The sequence below is a fragment of the Silene latifolia genome, chromosome 1 (assembly GCF_048544455.1).
Source record: "Silene latifolia isolate original U9 population chromosome 1, ASM4854445v1, whole genome shotgun sequence".
NCBI lineage: Eukaryota > Viridiplantae > Streptophyta > Magnoliopsida > Caryophyllales > Caryophyllaceae > Silene > Silene latifolia.
The window spans coordinates 65,635,475-65,660,799 of NC_133526.1; the positions used below are offsets into that span (position 1 = coordinate 65,635,475).

Here is a 25,325-nt window from a genome sequence, read left to right on the forward strand (position 1 = left end):
TGAAGTTTGATTTTGATAAATTATGTGATGAATGTGCAAGATTTAAACATGTTAGAAGCTATTTTAAACCCAAAAGAATTGTTAGTACTCTACGTCCATTACAACTTTTGCACATCGACTTATGTGGACCAATGAGAACTAGGAGTAGAGGTGGTAGTCATTATGTGTGTGTCATTGTTGATGATTATTCTTGGTTTGTTTCGGCACTTTTCTTAAGTTCCAAGGATGAGGTATTTGATGCGTTTTTAATTTGGTTAAAAAAGATTCAAAATAAACTTGATTTCAAACTTGTTTCCATTAGAATGGATCATGGAACCGAATTTGAAAACTCATCATTTAATGCTTATTTTTATGACAATGGTGTAGATCATTACTTTTCGGCTCCTAGAACTCCACAACAAAATGGAGTGGTTAAACGAATGAATAGGACCCTTGAAAGTATGGCTAGAATGATGTTGTTATGTAGTAAATTGCCTGGGAACTTTTGGGCCGAAGCGGTAAACACCGCTTTCTACATTCATAATCGAGTCATGATAAGGAGTATAATCAATAAAACACCCTATGAAATACTACGTGGAAGAAAGCCCAATATTTAATATTTTAGATTCTTTGGGAGCAAATGCTTTGTTCACAACAATGGTAAAGATAACTTGGGAAAATTCGATCCACGTGGCGATGAAGCGATTTTTATTGGCTATTCCGACCATAGCAAGGCCTATAAAGTTTACATTAAACGAATCATGCAAATTGAGGAATGTTTCCATGTCATATTTAATAAATTAAGTATTCTTGTACAGGTACAAAATCAGGATGAAGATGATGAAGATGACGAATTGGAGATTAGTCTTGTGTGAAATGATTTTGTGTTTGAGGATGAGGAACCTCCAAATAATTAGGCCATGCAACAGTCACAAGGATTGTTACCTACTGATATAAGCAACAACTCAGGGGGAACAAACAGTGATACTATTACTGCTGGTTCTTCCTCCCAATCAGTAACTGTAATACCTCGTAGTTTCTAAGGCGTTCAATCGACCGAGTAGATCAAGTGGACTGAGTATAACCAATACTAGACTTAGTGGAGTTGTTATAATATCCGCCTATAGAAGGGTCGTCTTGAAACCGTCATAAATTGAGATCTAGACATGATATTGATGTGATTCTAATTGGAGATGATATCTTATCCTCTTACGATTCCAACGATCGGTCACACTCCCAAAATGAGTAAGAAACGAGTGAGATATGACTGTTGTACGATAAAAGGTCATTGTTGAGAAATGCGCCGCACTCGGCCGAGTGAGGTTCACTCGACCGAGTGGACTCGGCACTCGATCAAGTGAGTGACACTTGACCGAGTGGACTCGCGGCGCTGAATCAGAACACGGGATAAGGAAATCTTATCCCTTATCCCTTATCTTCATCCATTCTATCTTCTTCCTTCTTACTCCAAATGCTCTCCCTTCTCTCTAAAACCTCCATAAATACTATTACATGGGATTCAAGCTTCTTTTCATGGAATTTTCATACTTTCCCTTGCTTCCTCAACATTTGTAAGTTAAGATCTACCCTTCTTTAATTAGTCTTAACCCTAATTTTTGGTGGTTTTCACTTGGGTTAATTATTTAGCAATTAGTACGTGTTTATGGGTAATTAGAGGGTAATAATAAGAGGTTTTGTATTGTATTATAGATTAGGATGTATTATGATAGTTATTATGTGATTATTGTAGGATGAGACTGTTTTATGAGATGGATTCTTGTTGTCTTGGATTAGCTTATGGAGTATGCTAAAAGGTAGGTTTATCCTACTCAGTTTCATTGTCGTATTTATTTATTAAATGAGTCTTTTGGTCATTTAATTGCATAGTGTGAGTCGTATTGCATGTTGGTTGTCATGACGACTCGACGAGTCGGGATTTGAGGAAATGGTATCCATGGCATGTTTGGCATGTCATGGTGTATATGGTCTGTCATGCGTTTCATATTGTGACGTTTGTGATTGTATATGTTTGAGGTTTTGTTGTTATTGATTATTTTGGAGACGTAAGTTGGTTGGGAGACCGTCTTGCGCTTAATTCGCTTTTTGGAGCTTCCCACTCCAAGAGGGATGTGCACATTAATGGCTTGAGTTACGGAGGGACTCGTGTGGTTGAGAGACGACGTCTGGCAGGGGATCCGGTTGGCTTCCGGACCCGGTACGTCTGGGCGTTTCCCGGTACCTGTTTGTGATTGTTCGTATGTCTGGGCGTGTCCCGGTACCAGTGTGAGTATCGGTATGTCTGGGCCTGTCCCGGTACCAGGGTGGTTGTCAGTATGTCTGGACATGTCCCGGTACCGTGGTGGTGGTTGTTGGTGGTGGTTCATTCATATCATAGTCATGTTTTATGTTCACACATTCGAGTCGTGTCACACTTTATTTATTTAATGAAACTGACGTTTGTGTGTCTATGCATTGTCATCTATCTCTTTTGGGGTGGCCTGTGTCGATCCATATGATATCCTTTGGTTATATGGGGAGCAGGTTAAGTCCAGGTTGTTTGGATAACACGTGGAAGACGGGACGAGCTTGATGATATCAGGAGACGAGTATAGTTGGCAAGAAGAACATAGATGCCACGAGTTGTATTTTATTTATTCATTTGCGTGCGTTTATGTAATTCATTAAACATTATATTAATAAAATATTCTTTAATTGAAGTTTTGAAACACTACCGCGAGAAACCGAGATGGTAACGCTTCAATTATTTTTGCCTGATAATTGGGGTGTTACAAAGTGGTATTAGAGCGACGATTTTGGAACCTAAACAAATGAACCAAAATGAATCTAGGAGTGTCTAATAAAATAAACCCGACTTGAGTGCAATAGGAGGTCGGTTTTGGGTGAGAAGGATCCCTCATTCCAAAACTAGATCCTATTGTTTCGGTTGGTCACTACGTGGTTGGTTATGAGTCGGGAAATGTGAAGTGACATGTTGTGTGATTACATGTGTGCTATGTTAAATTGTCAAGTCCTCACATGACGTAGTTTTGTATGTGTTGATACGAGTTAATAGACTTCTTGCATGATATAATTTTTCATATGGTGAATGATAACATGTGATAGTGGAAATGATGAAATTTAAATGTTTACTTTAGTAAGATATATGTGATATGAGTAGCGATTTATTTTTTTTTTTTGTGAAATGCTTTCCTTTGTATGATTGTAGCGTGTTTAAATATGATGAGTTTGAAACCGTAAATTGCATAGTTGATAGGATTCTTACATTATGTAGTTATTCATTTGGTACATGTTTGAATTTCATTAGTGCTATAGTTAGAAGGTGCTTAGTAATGTTTGTTAGTAGATTAGTCATTAGTATAAAATGGTATTTGTTAGTAGGGAATTTTAAACCATAGAGGGGCACCGAACCGAGTGCGAGCTAGTACCCGGCCGAGTACAAGTCACTCGACCGAGTGAACCATTTCACTTGACCGAGTGGACCATTTTCCAAAAACTTGAGAGTTTCTGGAATTGGGTCACTCGACCGAGTGGAGAAGGCACTCGACCAAGTCGGCTCAGCACTTGACCGAGTGCCATTTTCTGGGTCATGAATTTCGCTAAAACTGTGTTGTTGCCTTATTTTATCTCTTTATTCATTCATTTATAATCATTTTTCCTTGTAAACTTCATTGTTGATTGTTTATTGCTCGAATTCAAGTTCCTACACTATTTTAATCCCTTAAATTGGCTAATTTCACCGTGCAAGTGCCGCTTTCTTTCCTCTCATTCTTTCAACTTGATTTTTGTGTGTAAATCTACGTTAATTCCTTCACATTTTGTCAATTCATTACATGTTGTGTTAGATTCATGATATCAATCACCTCCTACTTCATTTATGATGTCAAGTATAAAATTTTATGTTGAATTTTGCCCAAAATTGTTTTATGAACTCGAATATATATATATATATATATATATATATATATATATATATATATTTTGGTGTCACTAATTTGATTTTGTATTTGTTGCTTGGTTAATTGTTTAACAATGACCAAGGTTTAGTTGTTATTGCTAACTTTTGTCGTATATTTGCAATTTCACTACTATAGATACAGGCTATAACAACGGTTAAAAACTATTGTTATATAAAAAAGCGGACGTTGTTAAAGCGTCCGTTGTAAAAGGTTTTAACAACGGTTGGTTTTCTTAAGGAACCCGTTGTTAAAACTATTAACAACGGTTTTAAGTATAAAAACCCGTTGTGGAAAGTGTGACTCAATTTTGGTGGGAAAGTTATAACAACGGTTAATTTACAAAGAACCGTCGTTATAACTAAAGACAACGGGTTGTTTCTACATAACCGTTGTTGTTTGTTTTTACAAAATAAAAAAAAATTAAATTAAATATCACTAGATGCATGCATAATTACGGGGCCCGTTATAATTCCGATGCATGCATTATTACTGCCATCCCTCCTGTACTGTGCATATGAATGGACAATATATGGAATGAGAAGGGTTTACATTAGATTTGAAGCAGGGAGATATGATGATTATGACACAACTTCCTAAACATGCATATATTATATTAATTAAAAAACAACTCAAAGGACACATTACTTAGTATAAACACATACATTATCTCAACCACCATTCCATTATCTCACTATCTTCAAACCCTAACTGCTAAAAAAATCTCCAACCCCTAATTAATCTTTCAAACTAACAACTCCAAAGTTCATCAACAAAATGAACGATTACATCCTTAAAACGCTTACTATGACCGAAAAAAATACTAGCTTCATCCGCCAGTTGCTCCACATCGAGGAAAGTTTTAGGAGCTATCTTATGGATGCTCAAGCCGCACTCAGGGACGCCAAAAGAAATGGCTTGACGAGAGCGGCGATTGTTGCGGCTATATGACGATATAGCAATCTCTGAACGAAACCTCCAAATAGCTAAGGAGGAGAGGAGGGATATCATAGAAGAGAATAAGACTCTCTATGAAAATATAAGAATTGCATTTTTAGAAATGTAATTCTTTTTTTTAATTTATGTATTTATATATATATATATATATATATATATATATATATATATATATATATATATATATATACTAATATATATATAACACAGATACTAATATTATATTCCTAGACAACGTCGGTACAAAATAACAATTATTAAGAAACAACTGCAACCCCGAAGCTAAATTAATTACATAGGTTCCTACTGAGACGGCAGCTAGTTTAGACTCGTTTCCCATTTGGAGATCAACATCCCCCTTGTTTAGCTTTCTTATGCTTTTTAGGCCCTACAAATGATTGCACAAGTGAGAACCACAACCAGTATCTAATACCCAAGTTGTATTTGAAGCATAATTTATGTCTATCATAAAGGATTTGGTTGAGAAATTACATGTTGGCTTCACAATGCCAACTTTAATGTCATCCAAGTATTTTGTGCAATTATGCCTCCAATGTCCCATGTTATTACTATAATTACAAGTATCTTTAAGAGGATTACCCTTCTTAGGCTTAGGCTTGGTAGAGCAACTCGCAATTGCTTTACCTTTGCCCTCCACCTGTACGGGCTTCTTACCTGCGTTCCTCTTAAACTGCTTCTTCCCCTTCACATTGATCACAAGTACATCCATCCTCGTACTCCCACTTAATCCCATGTCCTTCTCTGCTTACACAAGCAGTGAATGGAGCTCATTTAAACTTTTTCTCATGTTCGTCATATTATAATTTACCCTAAATTGGGTAAATCCTTTGACGTGAGAGAGAGAGTGGAGCACTCGGTCCACCACAAGTTCGTCGGGAATCTTACATCCCAACCACTCTAGAGTTTCCACGTACTCAATCATTTTAAGTACGTGTGAACTCACAGGTTGACCATCATTGAGGTTAGGCTCAAAGAAATGAACTGCGGTGTCATACTGAATTATCCTCGGGACTTGAGAAAACTTAGTAGAAAGCCTCCAGAATACTTCATGTGCATTGCGGAACTTGATACATTGCCTTTGTAAAGCGGGATCCATTGAAAAAATCAAAACATTTTTTATTGCAGCATATTCCTTTTGATAATCATTAAAAGCCTCCCTTACAACGGCAGTGGCCCTAGAACTAGGCGAAGGGGAAAAGGGATCGACAAGGTAGCGTAATTTGCCATCACCTGCGACAGCTAATCGAAGTTGTTCCTCCCAATCTTTAAAATTACTACCGTCGGCTTTTAATACATATTTGTCCATAAAAGAACGAAGCCATGAATATCTAGTTATAGTGACGGTTTGACTAGTAGAAGCCATCGTGATTACTACAAAGGAAATGAAAGGAAAGATTAATATTTATCGTCTAAATATTTTAACTTGTGAAACTATTTTAACAAGTTCCCACTTATATAATGATCTCCCACTGAATTATATAAATGATTCCAAGATCCAATTTTATATAAACACGAGCACGGTGGACTGATTAAACCCATATTTATATAAATTTGGTGAGTCAACAACTTTGACTGATTCTACAACTAGAACTCTTGGTCGACGGATTTTCTTAAAATCTATCTTTTAGGCCCAGAAATAATTATGGGCACGGTGGACCAATTAAACCCATAATTATCCTGTTGAGTCCAACCAATTTTCACGCGTAATAACTTTTATTACCCTACTTACCCAACGTAAAAAGAGTGTACCTCGGTGATCCGAACCTACCTCTAATGAATAAGGGATTCATAGGTGCTATTATTTGGTAAGGCTAATCTCAATTTTCAAACAAAGGTGAGAGATCTTATCAATTTATTTGTCTATAACTTTTAAGTGAACAAAATTGGTGAATGCTAGACAATTAAATCGATAACAACAAAAAAAAACATGTAGTGACGATTTGGCATGAATGCATAAATATAAACAAACAAGTCCTAATATGGACACCTAGTTAATCTAATTAACTTAAACTATTACACTTTGGAAACCAACTCCTTGGTCCCTTGAGTCTTCACACAATTGGCCTCCTTCTTTAGGAATTCGGAACGCCTTTCCGAAAACACTGTCTTCATGAAAACTCCGTCTTTAGATGCTTCTTTTAACTACTAATAATTAAATTACATAGCAATTTCCTATTATACAATTTGTAATAAAATTAAAATAAAAACTATTAATTGATTACAAATTGGGCGATGCGAAATCGCAATTAATTACAAAACAAGTCGATATTCCCTTACATTACGAGAAATACCAACTTCTACCTATGGCCATATTAGGAAAAATTACATAATTAAAATATAAAAAAAACATTCATCCATATGAATTATAAAGATGCATTATATAAAATGTCATGCCAAATCGTCTAACTTACCAACAACGATCATTTGAGCTTGCTTTGGCGGAATTTTTACCAATAAAAATCCATAATCAATTCTTAAAATAATTTTAAGATTTACTTATCATACTAATCTGGTATAATATCAAAATAATTATTCTCACTAATTATCTTGAATTTATATGGGATTAAAACAAAAATTATAACAAAAGACATAATAATTCACAATTATTATGGAAAAATTCCATTTAATTAAAATATTTATGGAAAAATAAATTTTAAGATTTTTTACATTCTGGTCTTTCACCAAAATGACATGCATGTGAAATTTTTGGTTTTAAAATGTATTTAAAATAATTTCACAATTTTTCTCGGTAAAACGACTATTTTATGATTTAATTCTAAATCAAATCATAAAAAATGAAACGACTTTGAAATAATTTTTTTTACATTTTGGAACAATTTTCAGGAGCTAAAAATTCAAAAAATTCGAGCCCAAAAATTAAATCAATATTTATTTTTAAAATAACCATTATTTACCAATTTTTATCAAATAAAAATCAATAAACTACCTAAATTAATCACATGAATTTAAAACTTCTATTTTTCTCATAAATAGAACATTCATGTGGTTATTTATAAATAAATATGCATAAAATTAACATGCAACATAATTTAATTAACTCTTAATTAATTTTAGTGCATTTTTACTCAATTTTATGCCATTTTAAGTCATAAAAAGTGAATAAATATAACAAAAATCAAATTTTCGGCCCATATCATTTTAAGACCAGATTATTTACATGAAAGACCATATTATGTGATAAAACTAATTTTAACAACATAATATCAAATTTTATTAATTTATCTCATAAATTACTAAAATCGTCTTAAGACTACATGCATGTATGTAACAATGCTCTGATACCACTTGTTCGTTATTTAGACCATATTAGGCTCATCTTATGATGTCAAAATTACTAACTAATTTTATGAGGTGGTCTAAATCTACATGCATGAAAAGATAAATAACATAAAGATGGTATAAAACCATCTTAAGAGAAATTTCCTTACATTGATGGTGGAAATTTATACGGGCACAACTCAAGAACTCCTTCCTTGATGTTTTTCTTGAGCTAATAGATAGTGGATGATCCTCCAAAACCCAAATTACCAACTTAGGTAATCTCCTTTGGTGGCACCCAAGATTATCCCAAAAGACTACTAAAATTACTAACTAGATAATAGTAGTAGTATCCTTGTATTATGTGAATTTGATGTACTAATTAATATTATTACTTTGATAATATTATTAGTTTATTTTTATATGTGTTTTTGATGTAAAAGATGAACAAAAAATAAGAAGAAAAAAGTGGTCTTAAAGTGGCTACTACAAGCTACAAAGACCAAATTTTTCTTCAAATTTTTCCCAACCTCATAAATGGTGGAATAACATGGGTATATATAGGCAAATTGGGGAGACAAAGGTGAGTGGAAAATGCCATATAAAGGACACATGTAAGTCCTTAAAAAACCAGTGCATATGGACCATTTTGGGTCTATTTCGGTTTTCGACATTTGCCCCACAAATGCTTATAAGTCTTATATTTAATATCTTATATAATTAAATATTAATATAATTATTTAACACTTAAATAATACAAATTAACTACTAATGACTACTTAACTATTAAGTAATCATAAAACCTTTTTATCAACATAAAATGTGTCAATATAACCCTATTTAGCTATTTTACAACCTCTTGTAAATTTCAAACAGCTAATAATCTCCACTTCATAACTTATACACATATCGTATAAAATTAATTAATTAATAAATTTATATTTATATTTATTAATTAATTATGACATAATTAAATAATAGATCCCCTCGTCCCGAGTTCGTAACCCGTCATCAAATAATACATTCACGCGACTAATTAAAAGAAAAATGATACAAGGAATTAATTATCTCGTATCTCATACAAACAATTAATTCATTCTTTTTGGGCTTCATCCTATAGGTGTGACCTAAAGGGATCAGCTGATCACCGCCGTCACACGACAGTAATGTCAAACTCTAGTCAGCCAATCATTACCGATTAACGATGACCAGCTGATAAATAGATAATATATATCCCTGATATTCCTTTTACGAGATTTAAAATGTAAACGCACTTATTGTGAAGGACACTACTCCAACAGGAAGATTGTAATACCTCGTAGTTTCTAAGATGTTCACTCGACCGAGTAGACCGAGTGGACTGAGTATAACCAATACTAGACTTAGTGGAGTTGTTATAAAGTCCGCCTATAGAAAGGTCGTTTTAAAACCGTCATAAATTGAGATCTAGACATGATATTTATGTGATTATAATTGGAGGTGATATCTTATCCTCTTATGATTCCAACGATAGGTCGCACGCCCAAAATGACCAAGAAACGAGTGTGATATGACTGTTTTACGAAAACTAGTCATTCCTGAGAAATGCGTCGCACTCGACCGAGTGAGGTTCACTCGACCGAGTGAACTCGGCACTCGATCGAGTGAGTGAAACTCGACCGAGTGGACTCGCCACTCAAGCGAGTGGCGCTGAATCAGAACATGGGATAAGGAAATCTTATCCCTTATCCTCATTCATTCTATCTCCTTCCTTCTTACTCCAAATGCTCTCCCTTCTCTCTACAACCTTCTTAAACACTCTTACATGGGATTCAAGCTTGCTTTCATGGATTTTTCATCCTTTTCCTTGCTTCCTCAACATTTGTAAGTTAAGATCCACCATTCTTTAATTAACCTTAACCCTAATTTTTGGGGGTTTTCACTTTGGTTAATTAATTATCAATTATTATGTGTTTATGGGTAATTAGAGGGTAATAATAAGGGGTTTTGTATTGTATAATAGATTAGGATGTATTATGATAGTTATTTTGTGATTATTATAGGATGAGACAGTTTTATGAGATGGATTCTTGTTGTCTTGGATTAGCTTATGGAGTATGCTAAAAGGTAGGTTTATCCTACTCAGTTTCATTGTCATATTTATTTATTAAATGAGTCTTTTGGTCATTTAATTGCATAGTGTGAGTCGTATTGCATGTTATTGGTCATGACGACTCGACGAGTCGGGATTTGAGGAAATGGTAACCATGGCATGTTTGGTATGTCATGGTGTATATGGTATGTCATGCATTTCATATTGTTACGTTTGTGATTGTATATGTTGGAGGTTTTATTGTTGTTGATTATTTTGGAAACGTAAGACGGTTGGGAGACCGTCTTGCGTTTAAGTCATTTCTTGGAACTTCCCACTCCAAGAGGGATGTGCACATTAATGGCTTGATTTACGGAGGGACTCGTGTGGTTGAGACACGACGTCTGGCAGGGGATCCGGTTGGCTTCCGGACACGGTACGTCTGGGCGTGTCCCAGTACCTGTTTGTGATTGTTGGTATGTCTGGGCGTCTCCCGGTACCAGTGTGGTTATCAGTATGTCTGGGCGTGTCCCTGTACCAGAGTGTTTGGTATGTCTGGGCGTGTTCCGGTACCGTGGTGGTGGTTGTTGGTGGTGGTTCATTCATATCATAGTCATGTTGTATGTTCACTCACTCGAGTCATCTCACACTTTATTTATTTAAAGAAACTGACGTTTGTGTGTCTGTACATTGTCAGCTATCTCTTTTAGGGTGACCTGTGTCGATCCAGATGATATCCTTTGGTCATATGGGGAGCAGGTTAAGTCCAGGTTGTTTGGATAACACGTGGAAGACGGAACGAGCTTGGTTACATCACGAGACGAGTCTAATTGGCTAGAAGAGTATAGATGCCACGAGTTGTATTTTATTTATTCATTTGGTTACGTTTATGTAATTCATTAAACATTACATTAATAAAATGTCCTTTGATTGAAGTTTTGAAACACTATCTCGGGAAACCGAGATGGTAACGCTTCAATTATCTTGGTCAGATAATTGGGGTGTTAGAGTAACTGTTCCAACCACTGTTTCATCCACTTCCAGAACACCAACAGTCCAAGTCACAACCAAAGTGGCTTGAGTGTAGTGGAGTGCAGAAGTGCCTCAAAGCGTTGCAATGGCAACGAATTGAGAGGTCCCGGGTTCGACTCCCTACACGGGAGTGCTGCGGTTACCTGTCATCCTAAAGGATGTCTTACATGGCACACGTGGTTTGCAGGGTATTGCATGTGCCCGGGGGGATTCAACCCCTCATCACCAAAAAAAAAAAAAAAAAAAAAAGAAAAAACAGTCCAAGTCATTGTTACTCCAGAAGAGTCCTCAAACTCTGATGTGTAGCCATTTTCTGACCAGCAAACAACAGTCACGGAGACTGTTACATCTTAAGGGAACAAAACACTATTGTTCTAAGAAAGTGGAAACATCAAAGCTCCCATCCACTCTCAAATCTAACAAGTGACTTGAACTCCGAAGTTACAACAAGAGCCTCCCTCAACAACTTTTCATCCCTTGATGAGTTTTCTGCCAAAGTGCTTTTCTCTCTCAAATTGAGCCGACCAATATAATGGTTGCATTGAACGATGCCGATTAGATTTTATCTATGCAAGATGAGCTCCATCAATTCAAGAGACACGAAGTATGGCACTTAGTCCCTAGACCATCTAATCGTACCGTCATTGGTACGAGATGGGTCCTTCGCAACAAGCTTGATGATTCCGGTGAAATAGTAAGGAATAAAGTTAGACTAGTGGTGCAAGGTTACCATCAACAAGAGGGAATTGATTATGATAAAACCTATGCACCGGTAGCTAGGCTTGGGGCCATACGATTATTGATAGCTTTTGCGGCTCACAAAGGCATTAAGCTTTTCCAAATGGATGTCAAAAACGGTTTTTTAAATGGATATTTAGAAGAGGATGTCTTTGTGGAGCAATTTCTTGGCTTTTTAGATAATGACTTTCCTAAACATGTTTTCAAATTAGACAAGGCTCTTTGTGGTTTAAAACAAGCACCTAGGTGTTGGTATGATAGATTGTCTAAATTTCTCATTGAAAATGGTTTTAGAAGAGGTTTCATAGATAAAACATTGTTTTCAAAGCAACAGTCCAGCGAACTGTTTAGTTGTCCAAGTATATGTCGATGACATTATATTTGGAGCAACAAATGAGATACTTTATGCTTATTTTTCAGAACTAATGAAATCGGAATTCGAAATGAATATGATGGGTGAGCTAGGATTTTTCCTTGGGCTCCAAATCAAGCAATCCAAATATTGAATCATGATCCATCAACAAAAGTACATTAAAGATATGCTTAAGAAATTTTGGATGACTAATGGCAACTCATACTCCGCACCTATGGAATCCAAGTCCAAATTGGACAAAGATGAGAAAGGTAATAAGAGCATTATTGAAAAGGTGTATCGAGGTATGATTGGATCGCTTCTCTATTTAACCGCAAGTCATCCCGACATTCTTTTTAGTGTTTTTTTATGTGCTAGATTCCAATCAAATCCAAAAGAATCTCACTTTAAAGCGGTTAAACGCATTCTTCGATATTTGATTGGAGCACAAGATCACTATTTATGGTATCCCTTACATTATCCCTTTGATCTTATAGGATCTTCCGACGCGAACTATGCGGGTTCTAGTGTTGATCGAAAGAGTACCTCTGGGATTGCAACGTTCTTGGGTCCATGTCTAATCTCATGGGGATAAAAGAAACAAAACACGGTTGCTCTTTCAACGGCCGAAGGTGAGTACGATAGTGCCGCATGATGCGTGTCATTTATATGATGTTTTACACCCTATTTTACACGCATTTCAGAGCTCATTTATGTAGTTTAAAGCTACTATTTACCCCATTTCGTCTACTTTCGTATTTTTAATTAATATTGCAGATTTATGCGGAAATGAGTAGATTTTGAGCCAAATCCGTCCCCAAGTATCTTGCACTTCATTTGACGTGAAGTATTCACTTAAGGAACGAGCTTGGTGCGCATTTCAAGGCCCAAAAGACAAATCCATGAGAAGTTAGAAGTCAAGTGTCAGCTACTTCGGTTGATCGACCAACCCACGGGTTCCAGTAGCTACTGTTCAGCATAGACCAGTCGATCGACCGGTCCCAGCAGTCGATCGACCAAGACGCTAACTCAGACGTGAATTAGAAGATCGAGAATTAGCAAGCCCATGATATATTAGGTTTAGAAATAATAGTTGCGTACTTTTCCTTTATAACGCAGCTTGAGTTTTGAGAATAGACATTCAGTTTTCAATCGAATTTTTATTCAAGTTTAGCATACAGTTCTTAGGGAATAATTAGGGTTCGGAATATTGTTTCACATTGGATTTTCGTTCGTGCTTTTAATCTTTCCGTTACAATTGCTCTGCAATTTCGGTATTCCCCTCTTCTTATTTCAGTTTATTGCGTTGATAGTATAGGAATTTGCTAGTAAGTTTCCCGAAGCCATAATTATCGTTTTATGATAATCTTTTATTTCGTTAATTCAAGCATGAAATCAGTAGTTTTAATCCTTAATATTATTGTTGTTTCCACTATAGTCATGAGTAGCTAAATTATTCGTGCTAGGATGTAGGGAATCTGTAGGATTAGGCGGCGTAGAATAGTAGACTGAAATCGCGTGTCAGTCGATCGACCGCCATACCTGGTCGATCGACTGACCACGTGAGGTTTTGCTTCGTTTTAATTGATTTAAATTCTATATTTGACGAATCGAGTGCACACGACTAGTTGAATGCGTAGGAAGCGAATGACCCATTAGATCGAAAGATAGGTACAGTTATTAGACCACCAATTAAAATGACTAAACTATGCTGAGATCGAAAGATAGGTAAAGTTTAGGTTTTTAGTCACTTTTCAGGACGAAAGTCAGTATTAGTGATATTAGGGACTTGTAGCGAGATCGAAAGATGCTACTTGTTAAGAGTGAACCGAGAGGACCTCTTGTTTTCCCGCCTCATGTGTGTGATTTAGACCTACTTAGTGTGCTGCCGCCGAAACTATAGTGAACCGACCATCCTAGTACCCCTTCTTTTATCTGTTTTATCCGTCTATTTAGTTTATTGCCTTCAGCTATAGACCAAATCAATCCAACCCCCACATTCGTTACCTTAGACTAGAATTAGATAATTATTAATTACATTCGCCTCCTTGTGGTTCGACCCTGTTACCACTAGCCTAGGTTAGTTTTAATAGGAAATATAAATATTATTTTTGGTACTCACAAAGACGGGTATCAAATTTTGGCGCCGTTGCCGGGGAGGCAATTGTTCTAATTTTTAGTTGTTTTATTTTAGTCTGTTTCTTAGTTTAAGGAACATTCGTTCCTTAAACAATTCTCATATTCTTTTTGTAGTTTCTTCTTATGCGCAGGTCACAGGGTGGGGAATTAGTACCTTTCAATCCTGAGATTGAGAAGACCTTGCGTGAGTTGAGACGATCATCCAGGATATTGCCGACAGAGGAAGAGCTGAGTACTCTGTCTAGTTACTACGAGAACGAGCTGTTCGAGGAAGATCCACCTACATCTCCTGCTTCTACTTCTTCAGCTGAGACAGTCACATCTCCGGAAATTCCAGTCATGGCTGAAGAAGCAACTATAGCAAGTCACTCTGAGCCGACATCTGCAAATTTATACAAGGGGTTCGAATTACCTGGAGCTGATAGGAAATTCGAACCGAAGCCTGCTTATATCAACTTGGTTGAGAGGAACCAATTCGGGGGAGCTGCAAATGAAGATGCAGCCAAGCATATGGAGATATTTATTGATTATTGCTGCTCTATACCCCCGCCGGCCGGTGTGACCCAGGACCAGATAAAGGAGACTATGTTTATATTCTCACTCCGAGATGCTGCAAGGGAGTGGTACAGAGATCTGGATCGAGCTGCCCATGGGATCACCGACTAGAATTCTTTGGCCCTAGCATTTTACAAGAAATACTTCTCTGTCTCGAAGACTAATGCCATTAGAGCTCAGATCACGAGTTTTATACAGGGCCCTGATGAGAACTTTCATTAAGGACACATGTAAGTCCTTAAAAAACCAGTGCATATGGACCATTTTGGGTCTATTTCGGTTTTCGACATTTGCCCCACAAATGCTTATAAGTCTTATATTTAATTATCTTATATAATTAAATATTAATACAATTATTTAACACTTAAATAATACAAATTAACTACTAATGACTACTTAACTATTAAGTAATCATAAGACCATTTTATCAACATAAAATGTGTCAATATAACCCTATTTAGCTATTTTACAACCTCTTGTAAATTTCAAACAGCTAATAATCTCCACTTCATAACTTATACACATATCGTATAAAATTAATTGATTAATAATTAATTAATTAATTAATTAATATTTATATTTATTAATTAAGTATGACATAATTAAATAATAGATCCCCTCGTCCCGAGTTCGTAACCCGTCATCAAATATTACATTCACGCGACTAATTAAAAGTCAAATAATACAAGGAATTAATTATCTCGTATCTCATACAAACAATTAATTCATTCTTTTTGGGCTTCATCCTATAGGTGTGACCTAAAGGGATCAGCTGATCACCGCCGTCACACGACAGTAATGTCAAACTCTAGTCAGCCAATCATTACCGATTAACGATGACCAGCTGATAAATAGATAATATAAATCCCTGATATTCCTTTTACGAGATTTAAAATGTAAACGCACTTATTGTGAAGGACACTACTCCAACATGAAGATTGTAATACCTCGTAGTTTCTAAGATGTTCACTCGACCGAGTAGACCGAGTGGACCGAGTATAACATATACTAGACTTAGTGGAGTTGTTATAAAGTCCGCCTATAGAAAGGTCATTTTAAAACCGTCATAAATTGAGATCTAGACATGATATTTATGTGATTCTAATTGGAGGTGATATCTTATCCTCTTATGATTCCCACGATAGGTCACACGCCCAAAATGACCAAGAAACGAGTGTGATATGTGAAAGATCATAGATCCATATTAGACTCTCTAATAAAATAAATTTATCTCATAAATTGATGTTAATGTGATCTATGTAACATGCATGCTAATATAAAAGCATAAAAACAAAGTATAAGGAAAAACAATTTCCTTACATTGAATATAAGGTAAAATGGGCACAAATTAGTTCTCCTTACTAATTTGTTCTTGAGCTAAAATAAGTGGATGATCCTCCTTGAATAACCTTCAACTAGAAAGTCTCCTCCAAGTAGCACCCAAGAACAACCCAAATAATATTAATAAGTAAGAACTAGTAACTTATTAATATGTGCCCTTGATAATAATACTAGTAATATTACTAACTATTCTTAGTAATAATAGTATACTAGAGAGGAATTATTGTAGAGAGAAGGAAGAGCTTTGTTCACATGCAAAGTATGATGAATTGTGTAAGAAGGATGGAGTGAACAAGTGAATAATATATAGAGTGTAGAAATGGGAAAGGAAGTGGCGGGTGGAAGGAGTCTTTAGTGGACAATTTTTGTTTTATATTTTTATCTTACATCACATGCAAAATGTAGTATAAAACATATATTATGGTAGTATACAAAATAAGGTAAAATGATTATGTAAGTAATCATCCATTACACTTATTTTACACGGTCCACATGACCATATACGGGTCCATGTTGGTTTTTATATTTGTCGCACAAGTCCTTGTAATTTTCATTTTAAACATCGTATCATGTTTAATTGCTTCCATAATAAATCCGTCCAATTCACTCTGTAAATATACGTGTACCACTACACATATTATTTACGTACTAATATTAATCACATTAATCAATTAGTACAATTTTAGTAAATTAACAGTTAATTAACTAAAACCCGTTTCCCAAAACTTATTATTTAATTATCGCATAATTAAATAATAACTGCCGCTCCTCGAGTTCGCAACTCGAAATCTCTCTAACAATAATCGACTAACCTCTTAATCTATAAATCAAGGGACTAAATGAATTGTATCTCATACAATTAATTAGTTATCAATTTGGGTTCGTTCCTTTAGGTGTGACCGAAAGGGGTATTGATCACCGCCGTCTCACGACAATAACGTCAAACTCTAGTCAGCCAACCGTTATCGATTTACGTTAATCAACTGACGAGGATCAAATAATTAAATATCTGATGATATTCTATTAATGAGATTTATTATGTTAACGCACTATTGTGGAGGACACTAACTCCAACAATCTCCCACTTGTCCGACACAAGGTGTGCGCTACCAATTCTCTTGTCCGTTTTAATCTCCCACTCAATGCAAGGTGTCTTTCAGGTCGCACTTGCACATGAACACATCGCGAGTGGTTTTCTCGATCGGGAGTGTGACTACTTGACCGGAAAAATCTCTCACAGATTACTTCCGAGCGTGGCCACGCATTTGTAGTCATTAACTCCTCGAGTGGCCTTGAGATATAGTAACCCAACGTGGGTGGACAATTCCTGTATGCCCTATCTATCCTATTGCACAATACAGCTCACCATGACCTAGTAAATGCCCTTTTGGCCTCCTTTCACGGCACGACCTAGGACAAAAACCAAAGTCACTCGGAAACTGCACCTGCTCAGATAATAGTCTTCAGTCAAAAGAATCGACTCATTAGAACATCTTAGAGATCCCCGCCACGACCAGGCGTCTATAATAGAACTTAGGGACTCTCTAAATGGTCACTGTCCGGCAAAGTGTCACACACTCCGCCTATGTAATCGACCAGTCATCATATATGACCTTATGGTGTTGAACAACCATCAATCGACTCACAATCTAGTCACTCCGAGACGTCACCTCATTAAGTGACTAGGGACAAAATACAATGTTCATCTTATTCACTTGAATAGTGTTCAACATTGTCTCCACAACTTATTCAGATAAACAAGGTATTAAAATTTAGTCACACTAAATAAAAATTCATAAAAGAATGAATACGAAAACAATGAATGTGATTATCATATATATAATAAAAGATACACTATCCAATTATTACATATCCATAATCTAAAGAAAATCTGGTACTCGTCTCAATCCCATAGAGACGACATGACCATCATGCTTGGCCTTTGATAAAGGCTTGGTTAAAGGATCAAAAATGTTGTCATCTCCGTCCCAACCTTACAAATGTCAATTTCCTTCCTTTCCACATAATCTCTAATTACATGGTATTTCCTTTCAATGTGTCTAGATTTGTTACTAGACTTAGGCTCTTTGGCTTGAAAAATAGCTCCACCGTTATCACAATATAGAGTGATAGGATCTTTGCCGGAATGGACTACTCCTAGCCCCTCCATGAATTGCCTAATCCAAACAAATTTTCCTTCGCGCCCTCGACGCCGCAAGGTACTCAGCCTCTGTTGTAGAATCCGCAGTAACGCTTTTCTTGAAGCTCTTCCAGTAAACAGCTCCTCCATTTAGCATAAACACATAGGCGGATTGGGATTTCATGTCATCCCGATCGGTTTGGAAACTTGCGCCCGTGTAACCTCTTACACACAACTCAGTTTCTCCTCCAAACACTAAGAACGAATCCTTAGTTCTTCTCAAGTACTTAAGGATGTTCTTTACGGCTATCCAGTGACTCTCACCAGGCTTGGCTTGATACCGACTTGTCATGCTCAAGGCATACGCAACGTCGGGACGAGTGCAAATCATAGCATACATGATAGACCCAACAGCGGAAGCATAAGGGACGGTCTTCATGTGTTCAATTTCCTTAGGGGTAGAGGGAGACCGTGACTTGCTCAAAGTAATCCCTTGGCCCATAGGTAGAAATCCTCTCTTGGAGTCTTTCATATTGAACCGGTCAAGAACTTTGTCAATATAAGCTTCTTGACTCAATGCTAGTATCCTCTTGGACCTATCCCTATAGATCCGGATACCTAAGATTCGTTGTGCCTCTCCCAAGTCCTTCATTTGGAAGTGTTTCCCTAGCCACTCCTTAACGGAAGTGAGCGATGGAATGTCATTCCCAATGAGCAATATGTCATCCACATATAGGACAAGGAATACAACCTTACTCCCACTAAACTTCATGTATAAACACGGTTCTTCCACACTTCTAGTGAATCCGTATTGTTTAATGACATGATCAAAGCGATGGTTCCAACTCCTAGATGCCTGCTTAAGACCATAGATGGACTTCTTGAGCTTACACACCTTCTTAGGGTTAGATGTATCCACAAAACCTTCGGGTTGTATCATGTACACCTCTTCTTCTAGAATCCCATTCAAAAAGGCGGTTTTGACATCCATTTGCCAAATCTCATAATCATGAAATGCGGCAACCGCTAAGATTATCCTAATGGACCTAAGCATAGCGACCGGAGCGAAGGTTTCGTCATAGTGTAAACCATGAACTTGGGTGAAACCTTTTGCCACCAATCTAGCTTTGTAAACATCCACATGTTTATCCACGCCGAGTTTAATTTTGTATATCCATTTACACTGAAGAGGTCGCACTCCCTCAGGTAAATCCACCAAGTCCCATACTTGGTTCTCGTACATGGAATCCATTTCGGACCGCATGGCTTCTAGCCAAAGCGAAGAGTCGGGACTAGACATGGCCGATTTGTAGGTAGTGGGTTCATTACTTTCAAGAAGTAACAAAACACCATCCTCTTCGATGTTACCAAGGTAGCGATCGGGTGGATTAGAAATCCTACTTGACTTTCTAGGAATAATTACCGTTTCAGAGGAAGAGGGAATGTTTTCCTCCACGTTCTCCTCTACCTCATTCTCGGTTTGTGGCTCTCGAACTTCTTCAAGTTCAAATTTTCTCCCACTGTCTCCTAGAAATAAATTCCTTTTCTAGGAAGACAAAGATCACGAGCCACAAACACTTTGTTCTCGTGTTTATTGTAGAAGTAATAGCCACGTGTTTCCCTTGGATATCCTACAAAAAGACATTTGTCGACCTAGGTGCAAGCTTATTGTCGGACTTGATCTTAACGTACGCTTCGCAACCCCAAATACGCATGAATGACAAATGAGGGACTCTCCCTGTCCATATCTCATATGGAGTCTTATCGGCCGCTTTAGTCGGGCTTCGATTTAGTGAAAATACTGCAGACAAGAGGGCAAAACCCCAAAATGAACTAGGAAGCTCTGTTAGACTCATCATTGACCGAACCATATCAAGTAAAGTTCGGTTTCTCCTTTTCGCCACACCATTTAATTGCGGTGTGCCAGGAGGAGTCCATTGTGATACTATACCACAATCTTTTAGGTGTGAATCAAATTCAATATTTAGATACTCACCACCACGGTCGGACCGTAGAGTCTTTATCTTTTTATCCAATTGGTTCTCTACTTCCTTTTGAAACTCTTTGAACTTGTCAAAGGCTTCACTTTTGTTCTTCATTAAGTAGACATACCCATATCTACTTAAGTCATCAATAAAAGTAATGAAGTAGTGAAAACCTCCTCTAGCGGTGATGGTTAATGGTCCACACACATCCGTGTGTATGAGAGCCAAAACCTCACTAGCTCGTGTCCCTTTTCCCGCAAAGGTGCACGAGTCATCTTGCCTAAAAGGCAAGACTCGCATGTACCATAAGATTCGAAACCAAATGGTTTGAGCACTTTTGATGAAGCAAGTCTCTTAATGCGTCTTTCGTTTATGTGGCCTAAACGACAATGCCAAAGGTAGGATTCGTTTGGATCACCCTTTTTGAGCTTTTTAGTTTCCATATGATAAACGTCATTAACATCATTTAAAACATAAATGCCTCCAATTGAAATGGCCTTGCCATAAACCACATCATTTAAAGAAAAAGTACAACACTTGTCCTTGATCATAAAACAAAAGCCTTCCGCGTCTAACGCGAAATGGAGATGATGTTCTTAGTTAAAGTTGGTACAAAATAACACTTATTTAAATACAACTCTAAACCACTAGCTAAAGTGAGCACATAGGTCCCTACGGCAACGGCGGCTACTCTAGCTCCATTGCCCATGCGGAGATCCACATCACCTTTTGCTAGTGCTTGCACGTCCCTTATACCCCGCAAATGGTTACAAAGGTGAGAGCCACATCCGGTATCAAGTACCCAAGTGGAAGTACAAGCATAATTAACGTCTATCACATAGAGAGAGGAAATCATACCAATAGGCGTCACACGCCCTTCCTTGAGATCCTCCAAGTATTTGGGACAACTCCTCCTATAATGCCCCTTCCCATTACAATGGAAACATTCGGCCTCGGAGAGCTTGACACTTTTTGCCTTGGGATTGTCATTCACAACGGCCTTCCCCTTTCCCTTGTCAATTTTCTTTGACGATTTCTTGAATTGGGACTTTTGTTTCCCTTTTCCTTTCTTGACTCCAAGAGACATGTTCTTTAACTTCATGGTTAAAACATCTCCCTTTTCACTCCCACTAGCCTCCATATCCCTCTCCGCTTGGGTGAGGAGTGCATGAATTTCATGGTAACTCTTATCCATACCATTCATGTTGTAGTGTACCCTAAAGTGGGCAAACTTGGTGGGAAGTGAGTGAAGGATACGATCCACCACAAGAGTTTTAGGAATCTTACACCCTAGACGCTCTAGGATGTCAACATATTCGACCATTTGAAGGACATGGGGACCAACCTTTTGGCCCCTCTCAAGCTTAGCTTCAAAGAAGCGTGCCGCCGCATCGTATTGACGGACTTTAGGTGTTTGTGAAAACATAGTGATCATACGAGTGAATATCTCGTAAGCATTTAAAGAAATGCATGATGGCTTGAGCTTTGGCGATATTGACCATATCAACACATTCTTGATATCATTCAACATCCTCACATAGTCATCATAGGCGGTCCGCACCGCCGATGAAGCTCTTGCACCGGGCTCGATAGGAGGAGCATCGGTTAAGTAAGTGAGCACATTGTCGGACAACGCGGCACTTTTGATGTTGGATTCCCATTCAAGAAAGTTACTACCGTCATCTTTTAAAATACATTTGTCCATTACGGACCTTAGCCATGAATCTTTGCCTAGTGAAGTAGTCGATGGAGTTGATGAAGTTGCCATTGCGAATTAAAATGCTACAACAAAAAGGGAAATTAACATTCATTGTTTTAAAATTACTTGTAAAAACATGTTTAGCAAGTTTTAGCATTTATATAATGACCTCCCACTAAATTATATAAATGATTCCAAGACCCAAATATTAAACAAAAATGAGCATCGCTTGGGCGAAACATCCCATAATTGCGTAAATTCGGTAAGTCACGTTGACTAATTCTACCTCTAGAACTCTTGGTCGACAAATTTCCTCAAATTTATCTACTAGCCCCGGAACACAAGACCGTCTTATATCCCGTTGAGTCCAACCAATTTTGGCGTGTGATAACCGCTTACCACCCTACTTACCCAAGGTAAAAAGAGAACACCCCGCTTGGGCGAGCGTAGCTCTAATGAACAAGAGATTCATAGGTGTTACTAATTGGTAAGGCTAATCTCAATTTTAGTTATGTGAGAGATCTTGTCAATTTAGTCATAAATTCCTTATAAGTGAATTAATTCAGCGAATGTAAATGACGTGAATTGACAACCGCGAAAAATAAAATGCATGTGAATGGCGATTTTGGCATGCGCGAAAATAAAACAAGCAAACATGTAAGCATATGAATAAATCCTAGTATGGCCTCCTAGTTAATAAACAACTAGTCAATTACATTTCGGAAACCAACTCCTTGGTCCCTTGCCTCTTCATTCCTTAAGTGGCTCTTCCTTGTGGGATTTGGAACACCTTCCAAAAATAGACTCCGTTTCGTTGTAATCCGTCTTTTGGAAACGCTGGTAAAATAACTATTACAAATGAATTACATAGCTATTCCTATTATACATTAATTAATAAAATGAATAAAACTATTAATTAATTACAAACCGACGATACGAGATCGTATTTAATTACAAACAAATCGATATTCCCATTCATTTCGGGTAATAACGATTAAAAATTAACTAGGCCATACTAGGTACAAAAGATAAATACTTTAAATAAATGACAATCATTCATTCAACTTAAATAAATATGCTTAAAATGCTGTAAATATGATGCCAAAATCGCCCTACCTATCATTCATTGGTATCCATCTCGGTTTTGTGGATTTAATCGATTTTTAACATGTAAAAATCAATAATTAACTCTTAAATCTCATTTAAGTCCAAACTAATAGTCCAAACTGTTTTGAACCTCAAAATTAGTCTTCACTAATTTTATGACAAATTATTAGTTTGGTTTGGTGATAATTTGCTAATTAAATCGGAAAAATCATAATATTTAAGTAAAAATCCAAAATAATTGAAAAATTACCCAAACAATTGAAACAAAAATTTTTAGTATTCTGGAACACTCCCAAGAACACCAAAAAGTCATAAAAATTGCCCAAAAATTTCGGATAAATTTTGTGAAGAAAAAGATCGATATTTATCGGTTTTTAACCACTAAAACCAATAAATCATCAAAACAAAGTGAAAACACACATGCAAAATCACTTTTGACATTTAAATAATATTTCTAAATGTACATAAATTTATCATGGGCAGAATCAAAAATTTCGAAATTATGATTAATTAATTGGACTTTTATCGACTTTTTACTCAAAAAATCAATAAACATGCAAAAATTTCGAACCAACCTTCAACCTTTTGCATACAATCAGTAGAAAACATGCATGAAATGCCATAAAAAGGCCATGCACCGAATCAACATTTAACTAATTTTAGTCAATTTTTCACTAAAATGCGACATTTTGACTCGGTTTTCTACCAAAAAACATTAAAATTAGCAAAATTACTTGAAAAATCACCAAAAAATTCCACAAACCTTTTGAGATCAGTAGGTATGCATGTCCCAAAAATTTCGTGCCAAAACCTCTTCTAACACAATTTTTGAGTTTTTACTAATTATCTCATAATTCATAAAAATGCTTAAAATCAACATGCAAATTACAAGCCTATGCTCGATACCACTTGAAAGATCATAGATCCATATTAGACTCTCTAATAAAATAAATTTATCTCATAAATTGATGTTAATGTGATCTATGTAACATGCATGCTAATATAAAAGCATAAAAACAAAGTATAAGGAAAAACAATTTCCTTACATTGAATATAAGGTAAAATGGGCACAAATTAGTTCTCCTTACTAATTTGTTCTTGAGCTAAAATAAGTGGATGATCCTCCTTGAATAACCTTCAACTAGAAAGTCTCCTCCAAGTAGCACCCAAGAACAACCCAAATAATATTAATAAGTAAGAACTAGTAACTTATTAATATGTGCCCTTGATAATAATACTAGTAATATTACTAACTATTCTTAGTAATAATAGTATACTAGAGAGGAATTATTGTAGAGAGAAGGAAGAGCTTTGTTCACATGCAAAGTATGATGAATTGTGTAAGAAGGATGGAGTGAACAAGTGAATAATATATAGAGTGTAGAAATGGGAAAGGAAGTGGCGGGTGGAAGGAGTCTTTAGTGGACAATTTTTGTTTTATATTTTTATCTTACATCACATGCAAAATGTAGTATAAAACATATATTATGGTAGTATACAAAATAAGGTAAAATGATTATGTAAGTAATCATCCATTACACTTATTTTACACGGTCCACATGACCATATACGGGTCCATGTTGGTTTTTATATTTGTCGCACAAGTCCGTGTAATTTTCATTTTAAACATCGTATCATGTTTAATTGCTTCCATAATAAATCCGTCAATTCACTCTGAAATATACGTGTACCACTACACATATTATTTACGTACTAATATTAATCACATTAATCAATTAGTACAATTTTAGTAAATTAACAGTTAATTAACTAAAACCCGTTTCCCAAAACTTATTATTTAATTATCGCATAATTAAATAATAACTGCCGCTCCTCGAGTTCGCAACTCGAAATCTCTCTAACAATAATCGACTAACCTCTTAATCTATAAATCAAGGGACTAAATGAATTGTATCTCATACAATTAATTAGTTATCAATTTGGGTTCGTTCCTTT

The 25,325-nt window shown here is 36.3% G+C and overlaps 1 protein-coding gene across 1 annotated transcript; it reads right to left on the minus strand.

Annotated features, from left to right (window-relative positions):
• Positions 1-892: 892 nt before the first annotated feature.
• Positions 893-24,968, minus strand: LOC141648329 (uncharacterized). The gene is made up of 3 exons (XM_074456889.1): positions 24,416-24,968; positions 21,366-22,345; positions 893-1,018 (listed from the first exon to the last, which is right to left on the minus strand). The coding sequence occupies exons 2-3, from the start codon at positions 22,329-22,331 to the stop codon at positions 893-895; spliced, it is 1,092 nt and encodes a 363-aa protein (XP_074312990.1). The 5' UTR covers positions 22,332-22,345; positions 24,416-24,968.
• Between the last annotated feature and the right edge of the window lie 357 nt (positions 24,969-25,325).